The 26,239-nt window shown below is 36.7% G+C and overlaps 1 protein-coding gene across 1 annotated transcript in view; it reads left to right on the forward strand.

Moving 5' to 3' along the window:
* The window catches only part of GPC5 (glypican 5), a 771,517-nt gene extending 745,774 nt beyond the window's left edge, over nucleotides 1-25,743 (forward strand). The window contains 1 exon segment of the mRNA XM_050903280.1: nucleotides 25,583-25,743. Within this exon segment, the coding sequence (XP_050759237.1) occupies nucleotides 25,583-25,743 (161 nt within the window).
* The last annotated feature ends 496 nt before the right edge of the window (nucleotides 25,744-26,239 follow it).

Genomic DNA, 26,239 nt, shown 5'->3' on the forward strand with positions numbered 1-26,239 from the left:
TTATGACTGAACATTTCCAAATAAATAATTGAATTGGAATTCATTCTACAGCTGATACTCAGAGATTTCTGAGTCTAAATAATTCAATTTTGGCTAGAATGAAGCTTGTCATCATTAATGGAAGGTCCAGAAAACCTTAATTACAGCAGGTATTGCTAACACCAGTGAACATCTGATGGCAGAAAATATTAAGCTCCTTTCAAGACATATATTACTATTCAGGAATTATTCAGGGTACACACTCTTACTTGATATGCATTCAAGAAAGACATTTTTACTCAGTTTTAATAACTATGTGAAATTTGATATCTCAAAAAAGGACTGCTGTTAAACTTGAGATGTCATATACACTTAAAATCAGTACATGACTCTAGAAAAATAGTGTGCAAGACAGTGGAAAATGAAAGAACTTTTACCCCCTGCAGAGATTAAATTTACAGGAAATACTGAAGAAAATACTATAAACACAGGTCTGACCTGTATGTAGAAGCAATTAGAGCAGAAATAAAATGAGACCCTCAGATGCTCACTTTGCTCCTAATAGTCCTATTATCCACTGTTCGTGATGCACACAATATTTTTGCATGCACTATAGAGGGAGAAAGCAGGAAGTAAATCAGTTACTGTAATATATGCATCACAACGTACTTCAAAAAAAAAGAAGAAACAGATGTTTCTTGTGCAGGTATAAAATTCAAAAGGATTATAAAACTATCAAAGAACGTGTAATGAAGTGTAGATTAAAGAGCACAGTCTTGTCGTTACAACATATGTTCTGAACTTTCATGAGATAGGTTTGTATAACACTAGACATGTACTCATGAAAACAAGGAGATTGAAAGCACCTGCAAAAGAAGTGTTCTCTTTCTGTTCTGAAAGGTACAACCTGCAGAAGGGGATGAATGTAGCATTAATGTGCCATATGAGTTGTAGAATTGGACTGATGCATAAACATCCATTATCCAGTTCTCTGCAACTGAAAGTCACTTTGACTGAAGGTCATTATGACCAAGATACAGGTTTCAACAGTTCTTGGAATTTCTTTTGGTAGAAACAGTGCCAATTCTGTCATATATCAGTTTATTTTGATTAACACTAAAAGGAAAGGACTCATTTCAGATATCTCATACTTTTCCAGACCTTTTGGGTAGGATTAATTTCAATTACAGACGGAAGGGTTTACCAGTCCTTGATTATTGTGCCTAAACACATGCCCTCATGTACTTCTGTGCTAACTAGACACAATACAGTTGTCTAGAAAAAATTAGATTTACTTAGCAGGTTATGGGTATTGGGATAAAATCCAGGTGTCAGAAACATATGTACATCAGAATGTCATTTTCCATTTTATCATCATCAGACACCACTTAGGAAGATGCAACAAATCCTGAGTTTCTAACTAATATCAGTGCTTTGTCCAAACTTACATGATCATAACTGTAACTGTGTGATGTGTGATTTACAGCAACTGGACATAAACTATAGACATAGAAAAATAATATATAAATACATTGCAATCCAAGAATGAGAAAAATATGTGCTAAAAAGATATGAGAGAGAATAGCTTTGTCATGTATGGAACATTAGATATTCAGAGTCCTCTTGTACACACTTCCATATGGATACAAGTGAATATCTTCAAATTATGACACAAACTGTGAAATGAAGAAAAATAGGAACCGGAACCCACCTTAACTCTTTCAGACAACCAGTCTATTATTTTCTCTCATGACTTCGTGGGTGCTTCATCAACATCCATCATCATCCCATTTATGAAAACTAAGGACAGCAGACAATCAGATAATCAACAGAACTGCACATTCTCTCAGACAGATACTGGATCTGATAGTCAGACTTGGAAGAAATTTAGAAACATTTTGCTTCTGCTAAATGTTCATTCGGGCATTCATCTGGATGAGACATCTCTTCATTTCCACTTACTTGTCTTTTGGTGAAATTGCTTTGTCCACAGGCAAAGAGCAAGACCAATTATAAACTAATCATGTCAAAGAGCAGGAGCATCTATGATACCCGTAAACATTGGTAACCAGAGATGGACCATGCAGAAAATGCAAGTTAAATACAAACATTGTCATGATGCCAATTCAAACCAATTTTGGTTAACACCAGAGTGGAAGGCAACTAGAGCGGGATTCTTCTATTCCTGTATTGATAGGTACGTAGCATCTTCCAAGGTATACGAGGGTATCCAAGATATGAGGCTGATAGTTACAACACAGGTCTTACAGAAAGTCACTTTTCTTCTAGACTGACAATAAGTAGCTAAGCAGGATGCCTGACAGTGCCTGAAATAGCCCTTGGTATCTGCATATAGGCAACTGAATCACATAGCGTGTGTCTACATTCAGGAGATGAGTCCTGCTGCTATTTTACCAGATGAGTGATTCCACAGCTGGGATGCACAGAACATCAGAAAGGCCCTAGGGACTTGCTCATTGCCCAGGGGGATTCATCCCTTACCCTGGTTTCTCCCCTGCTGTGTGGTTCTACACACCAGGTACTTTCTACGGTATTATGCGAAAGGCCTCCCTCTGTAGTTTACTGGTCTATGCATCAAGGCCTCTACTGTAAAAGCACATGAGGAATGTGGGAATCCATATTCTGTTCAGTTCTGTTCTGAGCTCCGTTCAGAATCCATGTCCCATCAGCTCCATCACCATTCCTTCTAACCGCAACAGGCTGCTTGGAAAATTTAAGGTGCTGCTTATGAAATTAGAATACTCACTCAGGAAGCGGCAGAGAGTGAGTGCACAAGCAGATGTACTAGGGAAAAAAAACCAAAACCAAAAACAAAACACCTAGCAATGAATCACAGGGAAACTAAGTACAGCTGGAGCAGATATAAAAGCATGTATAAATCTGAAGCATGTATCCTGTCCAGGTTCAAATGGATGAATCACCAAGAGGATTGCCTAAAAGCACTAAGTCTAGTATCTTTGTTCAGGAATTTCAAGAGCTGAAAGCTTCCACTGCTAGAGAGGTCTGGCAGAAAAGTACATGGTCCTGTTTGGCATCGAGGTACGAGAACAGCCAGACTGGTAGCAAAAGCTTGAAATAATTTCTGAAGATCCTATTCACCTAAAATATTCTCATCCCAAACCAGCTCCACTTGGCAATTATTTCCCTTTGCTCTGAACTATCATTTCCCTTTGTTCAGTGCCAGATGTGCTCACAAGCACATGTTTGCTTGAATGAGGCTTTCCTTCTTATCTAGGTACTTTAGTGTCTGCATATGCTGACACTTCATTTCTTCTTATTACATTGACTGACCAGTGTGATCTTTCCATACTGCCTCTACAAGTCTGAGAGATGATAAAAAATCTCTCATGCACTGAGAAGAAATGCTTCAAGGCTCTGCTTTCTCATCTGGATTCTTTGGCTACCAATAAATTCAGCAGTAGTCAGGAACATTGCTGGGCAGTGGAATTCGGAGATCAGTATTGGTAAATTGTTTGAACAGTACCCAAAACATGTTTAGCTTGCACCAAACTTTCGCACTAAATTCACAGGTACTGGGTTGGGTGTGCTGTGCTGGAAATGCCGGAATTACCTGTGTCATGGAAGAGACCTGTGGGCATGGGAGGCTGAATCCATTCTTGTTCCCTAGAAATTATGTAGATAGTGCTGGGCTTATTTGCATCTGAACACGTCTTCCAGCTGAATACCATAAAGCTTCAATTTTTTAATTTTTTTTTCTGTTAGAGGACCTTCTGTTAGAAGTTTGTCCACCTTAGCCTGCAATGCCTGCAGTTTATTCAGAAATTGCTTTAAAAAACAGTGGACTGTAGCCAAGCCTCCAAGACAACTCTTCCATGCAGACATCCCTTTATTATCGATTGTAAAGGTGCCTTCAATGCCCAGGGTCTCTAGGCACAATTGATCCCATCATTCGGCATATCTTTGAAAGTCTGAAGTTTTGAACCTGTCAGCTGTTCAGCTGTCTCCCTAGTTTGTACAATTTTCGTAGTGTGGATGGACTCCTGTCGCCATTATCAACCTGGCACAGGCAGCAGGCAGCACTGGGGCTGTTAGTGCTCTTCCCGGCTACCCAGCTCCCAGCAGTCTAGTCTGATTGTATCCGTACAGAGGTCCTCAGCAGCAAGCTCACTGGTAGCTTATCGGTTTCTGTCTGTAAGTATTTGAAAGCCTATCTTCCTCAAGAAAAACAAAACAAAAACAAAAACACAGCAGGTTTTTAAGTTGAAAAATTATGAAATTTGTATTTCAGTTGGAGGGGGCTTTACATCCAGTTTCATTTAGTATTGAAACAAATGTAAAAAACTTTCCCCAAATATATTTATCTTTCAGCCAGGTATATAATTTGCCTAATGTACATGTATACTCCCAGAAGGCAAGGTATACATAGATTTACACAATTACCTGAATTAAATATTAGAAATCCCTCTTGCCCCCAGAATTTTTCTCCAGATGCTCCGACATAATTACATTCAGCTGAAAGTATCCGTAGTTGTTCTGTTGGCTAAATTGGTTTATTGCTTACTTTGAAATCATTGAATATTATTCCTGTTTCGTCCTCTGTGTGAATCCTTGATTTTATATTACTCTGTGCCAGAAACAAATTGAAATAGATGTGCTGAACACATGGATATGAAGCAGTTTGTTCAGTAATAATTGCTTCATGACAGTTTTCTATTCTTCCAGTTCTTCTCCCTTTGGGATAGTTTAGTGGTTTGGGTAGCATTAGTAAGAGAGAGACAAAGTACTGTCTCAAGCTAGATATTATTACTGCAGACTTGATAAAATCTAAACGTTTTTAAAACAATGGTTGTCTGAATAATTAAGTGGATTCTGAAAACCTCCAAACTTTGCTGATTTTTACTACACTTCACATTTTTTAAAAGATCACAAAAGAATTCCAATCTTGGAGAGAAGTCAGCTTTGTACTGCAATTGAAAATATTTTGAGTGCAGCAGATATTCAGGGCAATAGTTCTTTTTAATACAATACTTTTCAACATTATCAATTCAAACAATTACATAAATGTTACATATAAATAAAAGTTTTCTTAAAAGTAACTTTTCAGTTTTTATAGACATCTAACAGAAATATTGTAGTCAGGAAATTCTCTTGTTTAGGTTTCAATACAAGACAAAAAGCAATCACTCAGTCTCTAAATAAATAAATAAATAAACACCAGCTGTTAATAATTCTTGCACATCAGCTAGTCATTGCTGTGTAAACCAAAAATAAATTTTGGCAGGGAACTATGAAATCTATTCAATACAGAAAAGTTTTTTAAAAACTTACTTGAAAAAAAAAGTTTTCTGTTTCACTAAGCTTTATTTTGGCAGCTTCACAGCAAGTCTGTTTGTCTAGAAAGCTGAAGAGAATTCTTCAAGTGTCATGTTTGCTCTAGGTTTAGGTCTTGAAATTAATCTCATTCTGTAGATGAAGGGGTGATTGAAAAAAAAAGTCTTTACAAATAACACAGAAAAACTTCTGCTGCAAAGTTTCCATCAGCAGTATTTGTCTTACAATTTGACATGGAAAGGAGAACTCGGTTCATGTTTCATCAGGTAAAGTGAGAAATTCCTTATCCCTAATAGATTTAAATTACTCAAATTTAATACGATGGAGAGTTATATGTTACATTATGGTATTTCTTAATCACAGAGAATCCACAATGAAAGTTGTTAATTTTAACATTACTTTGGTTTACTAAAAATTCCTTCCAAAACAAAAAATACTTCAAGAAAAGTGTCCATCTCATTATATTTTATGATACCTTACATCTATTTTTTAAATTGAACTATTTCTCTTAATAGCTTTTTTGGTGTCTGTTAAGAACTGGCACAGAATGTTACTTCTGTAACACTGAAATACAGCAACATATGTATGGAGATGTCTCAGGCTGAGACCTATAACAACACTGCGCACAGATTGTTATGTGTATTAGAAGAACATAAATCAGAATAGATCTTATAACGTTTTGCAGTACAGTATTTTAAAGTGGAGAGTAACTATTTCTGTGGATAAAGAAGGAGTCAAAATAGTAAAATATTTCATACTTAAATAATTTATAACAACAAAACTTAGATGTTGACTTTCTAGCTTGTTTTATGGTGAAAAGATTATCTATTTCTTTTTTTTCTTTGTTTACAGAACTTATAAGAAAGTTAATCCAATAAATACAGATACATAGAAACCTGTACTGTGCACAGAAAGGGCTCCATAATCAAGACTTTTAAATGTTAATATTAATATTTCAATAGTTACAGAAGGGTAGATATTGAAAGTATATATCCTGGCACAAAATATATCTGCTACTGATATATCTTTGACTAAATGTATGCATTAAAAAAATTGTAAATTTACTGTATTTCTGCCCCATGGCAAATTTACAATTTTGCTCAGGGAAGGAATGTCAGTGCACCTCACCAGAGGGTAATTATACATTTCTTTAAGAGCAAGCTTTGCTAAAATATCAGCATTTTCACACTTAATGCTCAGAGGCAGCCAGTGTATCACTGACCTTGTAAATCTAGTCTTGCTGTCATTGGTAGACTCAAAAGTGGATATAATGAATCTTATGGTAGACTTACTGGCACATGCTCTGCTTTCCTTGACTTTCTGTGGATGCAGAGTGACCACTGGGCTAGGTTTTCTGGGTTTTCAGTCTCTTGAATGTCATGCAAAAGTGTTAGAGGCAGTATGTTCGTAAACGCCTGTACTGTTTCTCTGTGGGGACAGTGTTGTAGGGGGTAGCCATAATTAAACCAAATTATGTCAACATGAGCAAACTAGGTAATCATGCAAATCTTGCACCTTTCCAACATATACCTTCCTTAATATTAATCATTACTTTATATGAACATGCCTAACGACTATTGTAGGCTTTTTTTCCTTTTTTTTCCTTTTTTTTCTGGGTTTTTTTTTGGTGTTTTTTTTTTTTTTTAATAAGGGAGATGGTTCTTTCTTTCTCTTGCAAAACATCTGGAAATATGTCTGGGAACTCTAAAATAATTAAGTATTTAGAATAATGAAACTCCTTAAGGCAAATGATCACCTTTAGTTGTATTCCAATTTGAGCCAAATATTTCAGAAAACCTGGGCCAGATTCTAAATCACACTGTTATGCTGAGACCACAGTATAATGGAAAAGATATTAAAAAAAAAAAAATCACATAACTTCTGTTATACAAGCTGAAAGTTTGGTCTAGGAGATGTAGATTTGGGTAGACTTTTTTTTTCCTTCATACTCACTCCACAGGGCAAAAATGCTGAGCACAGCCTAGCTGTAGTTTTAATACTGTTATTGAGCATTTAGACCATGAACTATTTTAAAATACTCCTTTAAAAATAGAGAGAAAGATATAGAACAGTTACACAATAGGCATGGAGGAAGGCTATTCATATTTAATCATCTGTTTCTCAGGTTCTTAGCACCAATAAAGAATCCACAGAAATCACCTACACTCCCAGAGGTATAATATCTTTCTGGGGAAAGTATTTACACAGAGGAACACTTTGAAAAATGTCATCTGAATACAAAGCACCAGGAAGAGACTAGGTACAGAATTTCTAGTGCCTAGGTTGTGCTTGTGGACTTCGCTATGACAGTGCTGAGTGCAGTGCTTCAGGTAAGTGTCTGTCAGCATTCAGCTAGTAAAGCCCTATTTTCAGGAATTTATCTCTTTAGAACTTAGGAATTCATTTTGACACAAAAGTGCTCCTGACATAAATAGTGTCTCATTATAGGCAATATTTTAAATTATTTTTAATTTTGCGTGGCTTTGAAAGACGATTGTCATTTGCAAATTATAAAAGTTCAACAAAATATGGCGAAGTGAGTAAATGTAAGAAATTTATGGTAAACATTGAGTATTTAAAATGTCTGCATTGCTTTCAATTTTAAAAAAGAAAATTGTTTCAAAGTACTCCAAGAATTAAAAATCAGCTCCATGAGTCTGCTCAAGACAAGCTCACCAGGTCAGGCTACCTCGTTTGTGAGAGAGTTTTCAGTTGGAGAGATAATGTGGAAGTCTGGCTAATAAGTAGTAAGTCCAGTTCAAGAGGATTTCAATCTGCACATAGATTAACAGGTCTACAGCCAAAAGGATTGCATTTTGATCATTTAGTCTGATGTTATGCATAACAGAGGCCACTGAATTTCACCAGCTTCACACTGTATTAAGATATCCATACACATTCCAGATGTGTCATCTAAAAATATGCTTGGGAATGTATAATTATTTAGGTCTGTGTGTCTTCATTTTCCTGTTTACAATTTCTTTTCATGTCAGACAAGAATTTGAATGAGACTGACTAACTGTCCCTAACATGCTATTTTGGGTATTGCAGTTCAAGTGTAAAACAATAGGCAGTTTTAAATGACACACAGTCAAAATAGAATGCATCTATAATACATTTTTCTTGAATTTTCTATGTGTCAGATTAAAAAAAATCTGTTTTACTGATGTGTTTTAAAAAAATACTAAGGTTGTGATTCACTGAATATAGAAGCGAAAGGATTTTTTTTAATATATTCAGAATTAAATCAGTCCTTAAAGTCCCAATTTTGTAACAATGCCTAATCATACTTCCTTAGGATTTTGACTGATATAAGGTGTAAAACGTATTAGTTATCCACTGCCTATTTATAAATCAGACCACCTGTGTGGAGAAAACTGTTGTATCATCTCCTTTATTTATGCTTTCACAGTCCATATGCAGAGAAAGCCACTAAAAATAGTTTGCATCTGGTGGGTAGATCACTGTGACAATAAAAGTATTAAACAGCAAGATATCTCTCTGCTTTCAGTAATGTCTAGCAATACAGAGGATCTATTTTGTTCATTATGTGTAGATCATTCAATGTTTTCAAGCATTATGACCGCCACACCTTTCTTTTTTTGCCCTTGAAAAGCTACTGTATTATTACTAAATTTGTGACAGATAATGTTTTATGGGAAGCAAAAAATCACTGAGAATGCAGAAAACTTACACAATTTGCTTAAAAATAGTCAATCTTTCAGACATGGTTTTTCCCAAGAAAATTGTTTTTAAAGCCATTTAGTACATAATTTTTTCTGTCATATTGTTAAGAAATTTTTTTTCATAAACTAAAAGTTGTAACAGGGATGTAATTCTTGATTATGCTGAAAATAATTGTGAGATTTTTTGTTTTCTTTTGTTTACAACTTTCTGCTTGATAGTAGTATATATAAAACAATGTTTGTAGAAGCCTACATAGTGCTGGCTGATCTCAATTCCTTATATTTTAATATGAAATTCAGGGTTTAGATTGAACAAAGGAATAGGTTCCCATGGAAAAGACTGGGATTAATCAAGCAAGAAGCACTATATTATTTGCAGTATTTTCATCTGTCTTTAATTTCAACCAACGTTATATTATACTATAAATCAGATCTAGACTGAGTAGTTTAAAGAGAGACTTGGGAAATGGAAAGACTACAGCATGGGATGATTGGATCACGTGGCAAGTGCACATTTCAGTGACAATATCAGCACACATTTGGTTAAACAGTCAGGCTATTGAAATCATCTTTTGTTAAGCATAAATCTGAGGAATTTGAGTGGTTTTGCTCAAATGGATTGGCATCTTCTGATAGGATTGTGTTCTCCTGCCCATTTAGCGGAATCAGCAAGTCAGGGTAAGACTGGAAGGCAGAGGGTCATGCCCAGGTCCCTGTCAGAGAAGCTGGCTGCATTCACTTGCTACATTCCTACACTGAGGTCATCTCCAGATATAGTCCTCTCCAGTAGCTAACGCTGTTATCTTTTTTCCCACTCACCCAGTCTATATAGCAGGGAACAGGGCCACGCAGAAAGTGCTCCACTCTGTTCCCATAGAGGAAGAGTTATGCATCCCTGAAATTCCTAGCATGTTTTATATATGCAATGGATAATTTAGAACTGAAAATAAAAACCTGGCCATCCACTTAAAAGGAAGGTCTTGACTAGTCCCTTTTCCTCTTTCAAAGCTGTGTAGTCCCAATACAGCCACCCTGCTGTGAGGCTGACACCTAGGAAGGTGAGAGAGGGTGCTTGGGCTTCACTTCCTCAGGAGAACATGGACAGGAGATATCTGGGGGCAAGGAAGTGGGGAGAGATACCCACCGACAAGTTCTTAGGATGAGTTCATAGAGAATAGCTTTCAGAAGGATGGCTGGAAATAGTTCTTAGTCTCCCTCCTCCTACTCCCAGACTTTCCTGGAAAGAGATACTGACTCACTGCATATTGGCAGCAGACAAGTATCTCAAAGGCCTCCATTTCTTAGGGAAGACTGTGTTCCTCAGACTCCTCCTGCTGAATGTTGGCTAGGAACATAGATGCAGTCCAGGAACAGCTGGATACAGGATCTCTCCTTCATACATATTTGAAGAATTAAAACCAGCATGTAAGTCCTTCACAATGACTGACTACTGTATTTCTGTCGCCAGATGCTTTCTCACTTTCCTCCCAGTATGTTTATCTGGAGGACAAGGTTCACAGCAACATATATAGATGAGTGGACCACAGTCATTCACAGGCAGATTGTATTCTCGAAAAAAGGGTTGGAGATAATCCCCCATGTACCCCCAGTGCCAGCAGGAACTCCCTGGGGCTGGCTTTAACAACCTGCCTCCCTTCTAAAGTCCGTGGCTGGTACTGCAGCAGGAGAGGGCTGAGATGGGTGTATGCAACAGGAGGAATGAAGGAAGACTTGTGCTGTGTTACCAATCACTTGTCCAAACTGTGTGCCTGTGCCACACGCAAAGGAACAAGTGGAACAAGAACCTTTCACAGCGTTAGGCACCCCTCTGGAAAGTGGATGAGGTCTTGGGGTGTTCCTTGGGAGCTGGGGCTGCTGAGACTTTTACACAAATTAAGAACTATTTTCAGACAGTTGCTACGGAGGTATAACAATGTTCCCTATTCTAAGCCATAATGGCCCTGACCAGCTTCACCTGTGGTTTCCACCCATGGCTTCTTGGCCATGCACCCAAGAGCCCCATTTCAACTCAGTTCTGTGTCCCTAGGCCTTCCCTGAGCTATTGTGTGGATATAATTATCTCTAGTCCTGTCTCCTGGGTGGCCCCAGACCAATGTTGAAGGAAATCTCTTCTCCAGTCCTGTCTCTGGCCCCATTTCCTGCTGTTGTTCCTGACTGGTCTTCCTGGATGGACCTGGGTCTGATTTAACACCTCACCTTGCCTGGACATCATAGGACAGTCGACAGAAACTGTTACTGTCACCAACCCAGGCCTGCTCAGGTGCTGCAGGACTGCACCGCACCAGCAATAACATGGCCTGTGCTCAGGTCATCCTCAGTGTCCAGATAGACATAGTAGCAACCCCTGGGAGAATTCATCTCACCTCTCAACCTTCTGTAACCCTGCTCCCAAACTCAGAGCTGTGTTTCCTGACAGCTTTCTTGGCAAAGTGAGGAGACACCATCTTGATCTGGTGTCTGGGAGGGTGTTGGAGTTTAATACTCTTCTCCTGCTACACGCATTGAGCATCTCTGCTGCTCCCTAATTCCCTGCTGACTGTGGAAACTGCTGGAGCATGACCAGAGTGTACTGAACATGTCCTGGGACTGTGTGGAGCAGGAGCATGACATGATATGACTCATCCATGAGCCTGAAGGAAGAGAGGGCACACAGGACGAGGGCACACCACAAGGGAGGAAAGAAATGTCATGACTACCACTTAAGCTTACATGACATTCCCAGACTTACAGTTTTATTGACTTATTAAAAACCTAGAGTCTGCCTTTTCAGCAGTTTAGTTCATCTGCTTGTTCTGCTGAACTATTTTTGGAGAATTTCCTTTGTCGTTTAACTTACATTAGCTTTTGAATGCATTCATTCATTCTGCTCCAATTCTGCCTTTTTAGTTGTGTGAGAATTTCCATCTTTTCATGCCCAGTTTCTACTTTGTGTAACTTCAGTCTTGGTCTTCTTACACTGGTTGTAGATTTTGATGGTACTAGTTCAGTAGTCTACTTTTCTTAATGTCTCCATGGCTGCCTTACATTAAGGTGCGATATCATCTCCCAATTTTGCCATAAGCCTTTAAAAAATATGTATCAGTGGTAAAATAAAAATAAACTCATCTTTAATATAGTTCCCAAAATGAAATGCTTTAAAGTATACAAGAAGTTATTTTAACATTGAGTGTGTAAGAGAAGATCTCAGTAAATAACTAACTTTTTCCTAAAATGTAGGCTTTTTTCACTGTATATTGAACTTTTTTTGTTTTTACTTTAGGACCCAGGCACTCTAATCTTTTGCCCTATACACATGCTAATTTCCTTCAGAGCTCCCATTTGGAGTCCCTCAAAAGGGAAAGACCCAATTGTCCTGAGAAGATAGATTGCTTCAGAACTGACTGCATTGCTAGAAATAGATATAATTTGCACCAGGTTATGCTTTCTCCATCCTGAACAATCACTCAAATCTATGCCAGTGTCTTCATGGCTTCTAATCTCTCCATAAAATCACAAATCCCTGGTGTCAGGCTGAAAAACAAACCTCTGGTGGTCTGTGAAGCGGTCCTCTCATTATTCAGCTGCCATTTTCTGGAAGAGGACTATTTAAAAACAGAAACAGTTTCAGGGCACCAAGAACTATCATATGTCTTAAACTGTCTCATATCCAGGCTCTACTCCATTGGAAGGATTCCCCTCTCTACTAATTCCCAAGAAATGACAGCTGTGCTAAGGTAGGCACCTCAACTTAAAAAACCTCTAGAAAACATACATGAAGGATAGGGATGTGAATTATTGTTCTCATGTTGTCTGGCATACATTCATAAGCTTTTGCGTACAGACTTCTTGCAAAGCTTTCTCTGCTGCACTGCCTGTGGGATCTGAGTCCAACCTTCCTTCTCTTCATCTAAAAGAAGAAAAAGGTGAGTAGTGTTGTCTTCCAAGGTCACTCTGTTATCATCTCCCTTCCTCCTGCCAAATGCTGATGCTTCAACAGAGAACAGGAGCGTGGTGGAGGAGGTGGTCTTGGTCTGTTGATACTTAGTTAAGCTCAGGAAGAACATTTATGCTTAAAGGACAGTGAATGGCCAGGATAAGAAGTCAGTAGCTTAAAATGAAAAGAAAGCTCACAGAATGACTCTACAGTGTATCCCCTCAGTTCCCATGACTACACCCATGCATGAAAAACTAGCGTCTTTAACATTTTCACATGCCTCTTCACTGACAATGGTACAGCTCAACTTACCATGCCCCACTGGAAGTAGCTCTAAAGCCAAAATTAGTGCCTCCCAACCAAAAAAAAAGTGCAAACTTTAGGTGTCCTTAACTTACAGGTCCACACAGAGTTACTTTAAATAGAGGTCACCTTTCTCTCTTCTCTTCTCTTTGCTTTTCAACACTCATTCATTGTTTACTCAGTACCTTCTCTCTTGGATCAATATCTTCAGGCTAAACGCCTAAACTGTGAAAGTTCAGCTGTTACTCATCCAGCTGTACTGTTCTCTTTGAAGAGCTGCATTGTGACTAAAAACCTGTTTTGAAAATATATCTAAATTATCAAATTAACCAGAAATAGCAGTTCATTTTCTTTCTTTATGCTTAAGTTAGTTAAGTAAGTTAAGTTAGAGGGGCCTTCCTCTTCAGTTAGAAGTAAGGAGCAGACACAGCTTATGTATTTTTAAGAAGAAACTCTTGAAACCATGTAGGTTTTGTTTTTATTTTGGCTTCCCTCATATCCACACTGCCAATCTGGAAAACAAAGAAATCATCTTTTTTCCTCAATCTTTCTTCTCTTTTTTCCCACGTTATCTTGAGACCTGTTATTACATTACTTGCTTTTTTTGTTACAAGCCTGGAGACTGATATCTTGCTTTTGTTAGAAACTACTTTCCCCCAGTCAGTCGACCAGAGCCAATCAGGTCAATGGTCAGCCTTGTTAGGCTGTGGGAGCATGAAGGGGAGAGCAGTTTTTTTCTGTTCAGGGACAGATGCTTGGGAGTCAAACAGAAGCAGCACTACTTGTGTGTTGCTGAATGGGAACCGTGTATTTACGTGAAACCTGCATATTGATATGAGTTCTGCAAGGCCAGCTTTCCTAGGGAGAGGTAGAACTGTGACAGGTACCAGGTTTAGTCTTTGAATTGCCTGACAGTTATCTCTGAACTTAAAGAATGGACTTATTTTGATGTTTAACTGTGAATTTTTAGTGACTTCAGATCTAAGATCTTGTACTTGTGGGATGCACTGAGACACAAGACTTCCTATGGCATTTCATAAGACTAAACACACTGAGGGATGCAGATCAATATTCATCAGCAAGCACCACAGTATTTATCACAGACATTCATCTAGCCTGCAAGAAATTGAAATGCTCTGCCAGAAACGACTCTCTGAAATGAAAATCGGAGAGCAAAAATTTCTATGAAAAATTGTATTTTTTACACCTCATAATCTGATTAGAAAATGCATTTCTAAGAAGACATCAGGAACTAGATTCTTTTGAATCATATGCTTTTAATACGTTTTCAACATAATAGCTGAGCTAAAACTTGAGGAACCAAAAGTTATCCCAGAAAGGAAGAGAAATCAGCAACTGAAGAGAATCTCTGTGTTGCATTCTTATTCATAAGGAGAAAAGCTGTGCTTTTGTTTACAGGGAAGGAATGGAGACAAGGACATCTACCTTCTTTACTGCTCCACACTTCCTTTTTTGTCAGTAATACAGTCTTTGACGCGGGTTCAGGTCAGATATCAATAGTGGATTATACGTTTTTCTCAGTCTGTTTCTGGGTGCTTTACGATATTATGGTTAGCTGACAGCTTAAGTCCTTTCCCAGATTATAACAGCATGATCCTTCTTCCTCTAGCCAGCGCTTATCTGATCCTGCTGTGGGGTGGTTCTAAAAGTAAGCTCAAGCTGCCGTAAAACTAACTCAGCAAGAAAAATCACTGATCTGATCGCTCACGTCTGGCAACAGGTTCACTATGGGGATCTTGCCCGTGCTAGTGCATGGCAACAGGTGGGTTTATAGCCCCTACTTGGCAGACATGATGAGGAAATGACTGCAAGCAGTCCTGCCTTAAATCAGCTTAAATTGTGGAAATATGTCATTAAATATGCTTTACAGCAAAAATTAAGAAGGACAGTTTAATGTATCAGTGTTTTGGGGGATTAAGCTAATCTACAGGCTATGTTTCTTTTAACAGAAAGTGGAATGACTGGAATTCTAGGTAGACTGACCTGAAAAAAATTACCAAAGTTACTTCATCATCTTAACAATGGAATTTGGTTTAGTTCAGATTTCTCCTCTGGAAAAGACTGATTTTATACTTTTATTTTAAAAACAGCATCCAGACAAACAGTAAAATAACGAACTGCTACAGTGAAATTGGGCCATAAATCTTGGGAATCTGAATGATTTAAAAAACAATTGAAAAGTATTTCATTTTCTTAATGGGCCTAATTGGTAACATTCTGCCTCAACCAAAGTAAAGTTCACACATTACTTTCAGGAGTTTCAGTTCAAATTAATCTCTCTCTTCTAGATGGTAGTTTTGTATAAACCAGAATTGTTGATTACAAATCTCCTATGACAAATTGAAAAAAAAGATTAAAAAAGAATCACATGGGTAAATTGTTTCAAAGGACAGTAATTTATATGGGGCATCTGACTCATAGGAAGGAAATTAGTACTGATCAAATGAAAATTCAAAGAATGAAGAATTTGCTTACTTTTACCCAGTCTGATTTATGGAACTTTAGCCCTATTATAATTTTGTATTGATTACGAAGCCTTTGCATAGGTTAATGATAAAGGTTAAAAGTTCCTCAATAGTGAAAAGGATTGAAAAGATGGATTTCTCCATTTAAAACAGGCAGTATTGGCAATGCTGATTCTAGTGCCCTAGAGCATTGAAGTTATAATGAACATGTCTTATAGTGAACATGGATTTAGAAGCTATTGTGTGAGAAAGCAATAGGAATAGAACTAATGAAGGTTACTGTGGTTCTCTCTACCTCAGATGAAAAATACAGTTGTGTTTTAGTCTCTGTATGCAAAACAAACCCAAGTCTTTTAGATATCTAATACTTTGCTATATGCTAAAACTGACCTACAAGTAAAAAAGTATACATTAACCATTTCAACAAATAATGTTATCTCTTTCTGATTCTTAAGAATGTGAAATAAATGAAAATGTTTTGGTTTGTGACACCAATTGTTTGTGTTACATTAACTCATAAAAGCTTTGTTTTCTAAATGGAAATACTGAGTTCATTAATGTATAATGTGAAACAAATGACACTGTCAACTTTGAAAAAAAACTTTCAAATACTAGACTAAAGACCTAATGTCTGCTGCTCTTGTAGTTTAAATGACTTGCCAGACTTATGTTAAGATCATTGGTTACACTCTGTTTTTCATATATACAGATTTCATAAAATATGTGCAGTTAAACATGATATCTTGGATTCATTTCCTAATATATGGTTAACCATGCAGAATTCTCTTAGCTAATGCTATTAGGCAGACTTCTTAATTGCTTTCTAACAATAACAGTAATACTATTCCTTTGTTTGTAAGTGAGATGATTACTTGCACCTTGATATTCCCTGTGCATTTATAATTGCTATTTGTGTTGATTTGTGTATTATTACAATGATCATTAGAATATATGAAGTCAAAAAAGAGGATTTTATTTCCTCCAAATAAGTAGCAATTACCTATTCCAGAAACTTTCTTCATAACAGTATCTATGTTTAGTGCATAGACATTCACTGACAACAGTTCAGTACACTGTTTCAAAGAGTTCTTACCTGGGTCACTCTACAGCGTACTACATTATATGGACAGTGACATAGTTTTCCCTGGGGGAACTCATGAAAACTCTGTCACTTAAGCATAGAGTGGATAAAGCACAAGGAAGTTACTCTGAGAGATAAATCTAATGGTGGCTTGATTATCACCACACTTCACATATGGACACAAAGATCCCAGTCATTGATGATCTCCCTTTGTGGAGGCAAACTAAATGCAAATTTGCAGTTGGCTTGGCTCCTAAGTGAGCATCATCTCCCTGTTCCACATCAACTTGTGGCATATAGGTCAGGTTCAGTCCTTTGGTACTCATACTCAAGGTCTTGCCTGGGATCTGATACAGGTTTCCTGAGCTGCTTTCCTTAGGAACAGCCATGAAAACCCACATGATTGCATTTCACTGAAAGAAATGACTGGCCAATTGCAGAGGTGAGACTCATGAGGACATTAAGAATTTGCTGCTAGAATTTATATCACAGTACAGAACCTTCCTATGATACTAAGCAATTCTCCAAATTTAAATGATTTCACTGGCTATGTCTACGCTGTCAAGTAACTTAGCTTGTGGGTTGTGTCTTGATTTCAGTTCCCGTTATCCACATTGCATAAATGTTAGTGCACTCCATGGCTCAGCTTTAAGGAAAACCATCTCCGTACCTCCAAAACAAACCTCAACTTCTGTGGATAATTCACTCCAAGGACTAATTCCAAAAGGCAACACAAACCAGACAGTCAAAGCCTTGGATTTCTCTGCCCTACAAAGTCCCTCAACAGCAGGCTTTTTATTTTCAAAATACTTTCCCATGCCTGGATATAATATCCCAGAGCCTGTAATGCGCTCCTTCAGTTTCATGTTATAAAAACACCACCTGGTGGGTTGCAGCACAGCCCTTGTGATTTTTTTCAGGGACTTTGAACTAAAAACAAACAAAGAAAATGATAACTGGGTCTTTGAGCCAAGGAGACCACTGGTTTTGGCTTAAAAGAGATGTAGGGCACTGTATTGTGTAGTGGAGATTTGTTTAGCAGTTTCTTCTAGGTATTGCTATCTGAGCACAGTAGACATAAGCCACTCAACACCACTTTTCCTGAAGGATCTCCTTCTGGGATGTGTATTTAGCTATGTAAATATAGCTGCAATGACTCTTTCTGTACTTTAGCAGGAAACACTTCATGAAGTACTGGCTTCTCAGAGATGTTTGCACACATCGGACATTCACTTTTTTCATGGCAGTATGGCAGCCCTTCATCCTGCCCTTCAACGCCAGATGCTGAACCAAAAATGCTTAAGGGCAGGGGTTTAGGTATAAAAGTGAAAATATATGACTACAAGTGAAACAAATATGAACTCAATCAATACCCCACCTTTTTTTTTATTCGTTTTCCTACCTAGAATTTCTAAAATGTAATCCATTTGCCAGAGCTAGATGATTCGGTATTTAGTCTTGGTTTCCACCAAAGATATAAAGCATAATGACAGGGAATATGTTGGAAAATATTCACTGGTCACTCAGTGGTGAACCTGTTATGTGACTAAGTGTAGGATTTATCTGTCCAAATTCAGACTAAATATCTACATCTGAGTACTCCATCTCCTTCTTCTGCATTTACTTAGTTCTATACATTCACTATAATGGGAGCTGCAGTAACTAACTTTGATGCAGGGCAGGATTCAGCTGTCTAAACAGAAGTGCCAAAAGCCACTGGCGATGCTCTAGGATGTCCAAGACATCCTTAAAGGGTTTTATAAGAATCAGGCTTCTTTTGGATGGGCAGCTGTATGCCAAGTGCCATATCCCCCTCCCCTGCATCTAAAATGTCTGTAAACAGCTATGTTTAACAAACTGAACCCTAGCTGTAGGTGTAGACTGTACAGATATGAAAAACTAAGTGGAATTAATCATGCCTTACGTATCATCTCTTATTATCTTCTTAAACTCACCACTTCAGCATCAGCATAATGCTACTTTATGCTGCATTCGGGATGGTGCTCGTACTTGAGCTTATAATTTCTGACACAAACTGACCCATATAACCACTATAGCAAAGCAGATGAAATTCTGCTCTGCCAAAATATGAGCTCATCTGTGATTTTTAAAAAACTGTACTGAATAGTTTTTAATGGATGTATTTAAGGACTCTTGCCTTCATAGTTAAAAATGATCTCATACAACTGAGAAGGTGTAAGCATATTTTCACTTTGTTGGGTTTTTTATTTTGGCTTTTCATTGCTTTTGGTTTGGTTTCTTCTTGCATAAGGCAAAGTGGCTGTAGAAAAAGTAGCATGAATTTATGACAATTATGAGAATCATTCACTCTACTTTATAAGGATAATAAATATGTATCCCTATGCTCCAAGGCACACATTAATCACTGAATGCCAGAAGTTAGGGGTCCCAATGGACTGATTATTTAAATTTTTCACTATATCTTGTTGTTTCTCCCACCTCAAAAGCAAGTCAATGGTCACAGGCAGACTCAAACAGTGAAACAGAGACATTACTGTTTTGGCAAAATCTATTAATTTTGGTTTTGAAGCTTCTTTTCTCTTTCACCTTACCTTTACTGATAAGCTATTGGAATTGACACAATCAGATACAATAATTTATTGCATGCAAATTAAGATTTTAGACCTCACAGAAAGACGCAAGGCGATAGGAATCACAACCATTTTACAACATACAATTTTAGTACCAGTGAAGCCTGTTTTCTGTGCTAATTCATTAATTTCATTGATAGGGCAGCAGTTATATGTATGTTTATGTAACATAGGTTCCATAATGCAAAGGTCTTTATGCTTTCTAAATGAATAATGTTGACTCTTATGTTCTTTTCTCATGAACCTTGTAGCAAAAGGAGCTTCACTGAAAGACAAGTTTGAAGTATTAAGAAATTTAGCTGAGTAAACTGATTTATAATTCAGATATGGTAAACCAATGTGCAATGCTAGATAATTTATTTTTCTTTAAAATTAAAGCCTAAAAATCCCCAAAGCTTCATTGGAAAAATGCTTGAAAATTTTGACATTTCTTTAGCCTCTGTGGATCAGCTGTTAATTTCTCCTTCACTAAATGAAAACTAAACAAAATAAAGCAGAGATGCACTTTTCACTAGGTTGATTCCTGACTTAATTCTCAGCAGAAATATCTCTTATATCACTGTTCACATCTTCAAAAGCAATGTAGTCAAAGAATGGTAAAGCAATGTAGGTTTCTTTCCTCTGTACTTCTTGTTAGTGAAATCCAGTGGGGGTTTTTTGTTTGCTTGTTTGTTCATGACTAGTGCTGAATTGTGAAACATTTAATACTTATAGAATCACAGAATCACAGAATTGTTGAGGTTGGAATGGACCTCTGAGATCATCCATTCCAATCTCCCTGCTCTTTTCTGTTTCACTTACTGTGCAATGGAGAGGGCAAAAGTTGTACTACATCATAAAAGCACACAGATTTCCTGAAGAGGGTGAATACATGCACTGCTATATGTGTACTATAAGAAGCGCATATGTTCGAGCATAATATAGCATATACTTTCCTTTTAGGGACATCCCTTAGCTTTTCCAAGTATAGATGCAGTCATAAAAACATGAAAATGGCCTCAAGAAATTAGTCCTTTGCCAGGTACCGTTCATAATATAGTTCTTCTCAGACACCTTTTTCTCCCCTCATTGAGACTTCATGGCCAACATCACATGAACTTCACATGGAAGAGTCTTCGAATAATAGTAGAGGTAGTCCATTGTTTCTACTTTTCTTTCTAAGCACTGGATACTCAGAAGTGTTTTGTGATGTTTTCAAGATTAATGGCTTAAACATACTAGCTGGGGAATGATCTGACATATACTGAATATTTTTTTCTCACATATAGCTACTGTTCAGTAAAGGGATCTATACATTATTCGAAGTAGGAAATGCAAGTTCTCGCAGCAACCACTACCTATAAACTGAAGTATGTCTGAGGTATTGAAACACAGCTCTGTGATCTAGTTAGTATAACTATGTTCTGAAACATTTTCATGATATCATGTAGTTAGGAATAAAACCTAGCAGAAAAACAGTAAAAGAAAGGGAGAAGCCATTAGAAGCTTTTAAAGTTCCAGAGGACAAAAGATTGGTGAATCAAAAAAAAAGGTTTGGTAACTAATATGTTTAATTTATGGAATGACAATGCAAAGTAAATACTTTTTTTTTTCTCCTCTTCTTTTTTGTTAAAATCAATTAATGTATTTTTTTAAAGTTTAACTGCATAAAGTCATTATTGTGACCTCATTATTGTGAACTGCAGGAATCAAACTAATATTATGTCTTCCTTCATACTACAAAAATATGTCAATATTAGTCAGTGTTGGCATTTACTTGACACAGTAAGGAGATTATCCTAGCTCTCGCTAGCTGCAAATTCCTGAACCCAGTGCTCTGATATCACTGTCTCTTCATTCCTCTTAATCATTATGCTATTCTTCTTTTTGCCTTTGCCTACAAATTCTTCAGTTTACTTTATCAGTTGCATCCAAATTTATCTTCTACTTCCCCAAAATATTATTGCTCCTTACTGACATTTATAAATTCATGACCAACATGCCTACATGTCATCCTTTTCCAGGTATCTCATTATTGTAAATTACATTTCCAACTTCATATTTAAACATTCATCTACAGCACATCAGATTTTTGGTCTATTCATCTGACCTTTATGTATTTCTTTAACCTCTCATAAAGCTTCAAGATCTTTCTTATGAATTTTGGGTCAGAACTTCAACTAGTTATCCATGCTTTTCTTCACAGCTTGTGTTGTAAGATCCCAAAATTTAGCTTACATATAATGATTGAAATTATTATTTGCCCTTCTAAGAAGAATTTTGCATACAACTTCACAGGAGCGATGTCTTGTAAAAGCCACATTCCACATTTTTTTTCTGTCATCTGAAACACTGTCCCATCCTTACTCAAATTCTTCCTCATATATGAGGCTCATAGAAAATGCTTGTGCCATAAAAGCTGTATTTTGAATCTTCGAGAGCATCATAAGAATGATGCACAGAGAGAAATCCAGTTCTTCCTCCTCTCTAAATCTTTGATAGAGTTTGTATCCAATGGGATTCCCACATCAGCTCATTTGGCTGCTTCATTTTCCCTTGAAGACCCATGTTAGTTCTGATATATGTTACTCAGCAGATGGAATATAATACAGCAAGGTGTTTGAGGTTAGACTACCGTTACACAAACACTTTCTGTTTTGATTTCAAACTAGGCCATTATTAGAGGATGTTCTGTTTAAAATGCTTAAAATACTTAAAGTCCCAGCATGGCCCTTGGTAGGCAAGCGTCTACTGCTCAAAAGTCATAGCCCATTTTTGTAGTATTTTGACAATCTCAGTAGAAAAGCTCCATGTCAAATGAAAATCTTCCATGACTAGGTTTGACTTTTCAAATCAAGGTTAAAGGCTTTTGCTGAATATTGGAAGGAAAGTGTATTGTTTCTGTAGCTATTCTGGAGAACATAACAGGTCAGCTCTGAAGGCTGCCAGTACCATTACCTCTCGCAAGATTTAAATATCTTTAGAAGATGTTAAAAAGCATTAGAAATACTCTGCAGCTGTTATACTATAATGAGATGCTGTAATATTTATCACAAAGTTTGGTGAAATTCTTTTACTGATTAATTTTTTTTAAACCAGAGCAGGACAATACTTTAAAATTGCAGCCACTGAGTTTCACAGCTGATGCTGGGGACAGGTATGTGATACTTGGCAGCTTTGCTTTATATAGGTTCGTGCAAACGTTATATTTGGATTTTAATTCCCACGCGACTTATCTTCTGCTCTGCTGCAATTCTAGCTTTTCTCCAGAAAAAAACCCTGAATCTCAGCTGAAACTTCTGAATTTTACCATTTTACAGTCAAAATATTAGCTCTAGTGTGATTTTTATACTGAACTAGACATTTATCAGAGATCATTTGAAATATTTGAGAAACTTAAATGCCTTTTCTACAACATAATTCCAGCTTCTAGCATGCGAGGAAACTAAAACCAAACAAGTTTGCTTTTGGTTTTGGTCTTTTCTGCTACAAATGTTTGGATAGCTCTCATTGCAAGTTTGCAGTGAACTACAAAAGTTAAATTCATTTAGAATAAAGGATCACTTCCACTACTGATTATGATATATGAAAGGTGACATATATGTTTAAATCCTGATGCATAATGGACAACAGAATCTAATTATTTAAATAGAAAGTATGGTTTAGGTGTAGGAATTAAATTTATAGTTATCAGAACCAGCTATAAAAAAAAAGACATATCATTCTGGGGAAAAAAACAACACAGTTCTGTTAAAATAGGCTATTTTTTAGGAGTGTTGATTTTTTCACAAGATCATATCTAAATATATTTTTTGAACTTCTCATTTCAATAAAGTCAAAGTTGTGGCATAGACCTGTGGAGCTGAACAGGTGAAAGGTTTGCTATATGTTTACACTGCAATCCTAACAGTATATTCATTTAACATAGTGATTATATTAAATACTTTATGGCATTTTGATTGATCAAAGGAAAATATATTGGTAGGTTTCAACATTTTTTTAAAACACTCTTTTCATGGGAACTTCCAAAGTCTGCAATTTTCATTTGAGTCTGGAAAGAAAAGAAAAAAAAAAAAGAAACAATAAGTTTTCCCATAAAATGAAATCTATTTTTTTTCCTATTTTCCATAATATTGTCAATGAAATTTTCACTAGACATTAAACCTGACTCTCCAGTCAGTAATTAATATCTAGTCACATTGCCTTCAGATTCAGATCACATACTCTAACTGAAGCCAGTTATTTTAACTGCAAAATCTAGGAATATTTATTCTTTTTATGATAATTATCTTTTATAATAAGTGATATCCCAGATGTTTAAGATAAGGCCATATCTTTCACTACTGTGATAGTGTATCTGTAAATGCACTGGGAAAAATCTGCTTCTTTATACCTATAGCACTTGGTGAACTGCTTTTTTGTACAGGTGAGAGTTGAATTTTTCACTGTCTGTTGAAATTAGTCTTTTTAAATATGGGAAAACCTCACTAATGCTCTGGAGAAATGACCCAAATCATTTTTTTGTTGTTGTTCTACTTACAAAACTTCCCTGAAAAACACACCCTGATACACCCCCTTTGATGATTCACCAAACATCCATTCAGTGAAGTGTTGAGTGACCGATCTTTTTCTAGACAGTTTACTGAATGTGCATGATAAGGAGAAGTTGTATTCCTTCCTTCTCAACATCTATTGTCACTCTTCCTCCTTGTATGTCCACTTGCATTGTACTCATAGAGCTAATTTTCACAAATTCTGGGCAAGAGCACTGGGTCGATAAATCCACACAAAATAGCAGTATATTCTGCTGTCTAAGTACAGCAGCAAAGAAGACAAATTCATTGTAGCAGGTTTTCAGACAACATGATTGACTTCAGCTGACTCTTCCCTTAATGCATTTTTTCAAAGCTACAGGAAGGAGATTTGAGTACATACAGCAAGTTCACAAAGAGCAGCTTTCAAGCTGCTTTTAGAGAAAAGAGTATTTTTAACACAAGCACCAAAAAAGTTGTTCCTTTTAAAAATGAGGAGTCTCTGTAGCTTCTGTTAAACCAGCTTAACAAAGAGGATAACACCATTACTAAAATATTTATACTTCATCACAGTGCCTTTGAATAATAAAACAAAAGAATCACTAGTTTATTCATCTTTCCTAATGATACAGAAAGAAGTACCTAAACAATGAATAATAATGCAGAAACTCAGACTGTAAAATCAATATGTCAGCTCAGTAGAGCTGAGCTTCTTTCTAATGCTGCTGTTCCAACAGTAGAGTTTACCTTCTGAATTATATATGTATTGACCTAATTACATAAATATTGACTTTGCTTTATATGAAGCCTTTTTTAGTCTTAGTATAATTACAATGTCAATATTTGTTGCATGTAATAACACTGAATTTAGACTTTTTAATTTTGATTGATAGTGGCAGGCCACAAGTTATTATATGGGATAAGACAGTTAGTCTAGAAGTATGCATAGCAAATACAAGCAGCTGACAATGCTACCAAATCTGAATGTGTCTCCAAGACCTTCTGTTTCCAATTGTTTAACCAGGCAGAGGAAATATAAGGGGTGATTACATCCTTGTTCCATACAAAGCACTGTTTTGAGATGGAGGAATATTTACCATGGTCCAAAAAATTACAAATACTCAGCCAGTAACTCAGTAAAAGAGTTCCTATTTAAAGTTAGCTTTACAATTTTGCCTTACAATGTTGTAAAGTCTGTTCAAATTGTGCCAAAACGGAGATTTTATATAGCAACAAGTATACTTTGCTGCATATGTTCCATCAGGTATACATTATTTTGGAATAATATTGGGAACCAGACACAAGTAATTTCACATTAAATTATTTCCCTTTTCCTTCAAATCCAAGAAAGATGTGAGCAGTGGACTTTTAGGTACTGCTGGGACTTGCAAAACTGTTCACTTCAGTCTGCAAATGTTTGTTGAGATATGTTTCTACAAGACCAACTTTGTTCAGAGCTGGCAGACCTCTGAACTTCTTTCAATGATGAATAGCCATATAGTTCAGTGTATGTTTCTAGATGCAATTATAAAGGATTTTGAATTTGGCAGTAACATGAGAATTAGAAACCAAACTGTGACAGTCTGTGTACTGAGGATATTTAAATTTGTTCTAGCTATAACGTGTTGCCAGTGGTGACAAGGCATGCATCATACTGTATTTTGTTATTTGTCTCAGCAGGGATGCCAGACAAGACGAATCTCAGTGACGTAAAGCAAATCCATCAAACCATCGATGGCAGCACTTTAGACACAACTGGAGCAGGACGTACAACAATGGCTGATTATATGGCATTTATGCTGATTAGTTTGGTAACACTATTTCTCAGTCTTTGGTAACTGTTTAGCTCTGGCTTGATATATGTTTCTCATTGACATCTGTTTATCCCCACTCGCAAGCCTGGAATAAGAGATCTGGTGGATATAGCAATGTTTGTGATAGCTTGTATAGTATCAGCCTCTCTGATCTTAGGCCTGAATATTAACAAGTTGTTTGTGTAATATTTTTCCTGTGGTTTTTTTTTAACACCTGTGTAGTCATGCAAAATCATGTTTCCTTTTATAATATTTTATGTTAAAAATAAGTTGACTATGATAATCTTTCTCTTAAAAGCAATTTGTAAAAAAGATCACAGAATCATCGAGTCATGGAAGGGGCCCCTGGAGATCATCTAGACCAACCCTGTGCTCAGAGCAGTCAACTAGAACAAGCTGCCCAAGGCCAAGTCCTGTTGGTATTTGAATGTCTCCAAGGATGGAGACTCTACAGCCTCTCTGGGCAACCTGTTCCAGTGCTTGAACACTCATAGCGAAAAAGTTTTTTCTTACATTTAAA

This window comes from Gymnogyps californianus, chromosome 1 (assembly GCF_018139145.2).
Source record: "Gymnogyps californianus isolate 813 chromosome 1, ASM1813914v2, whole genome shotgun sequence".
Taxonomy (NCBI): domain Eukaryota; kingdom Metazoa; phylum Chordata; class Aves; order Accipitriformes; family Cathartidae; genus Gymnogyps; species Gymnogyps californianus.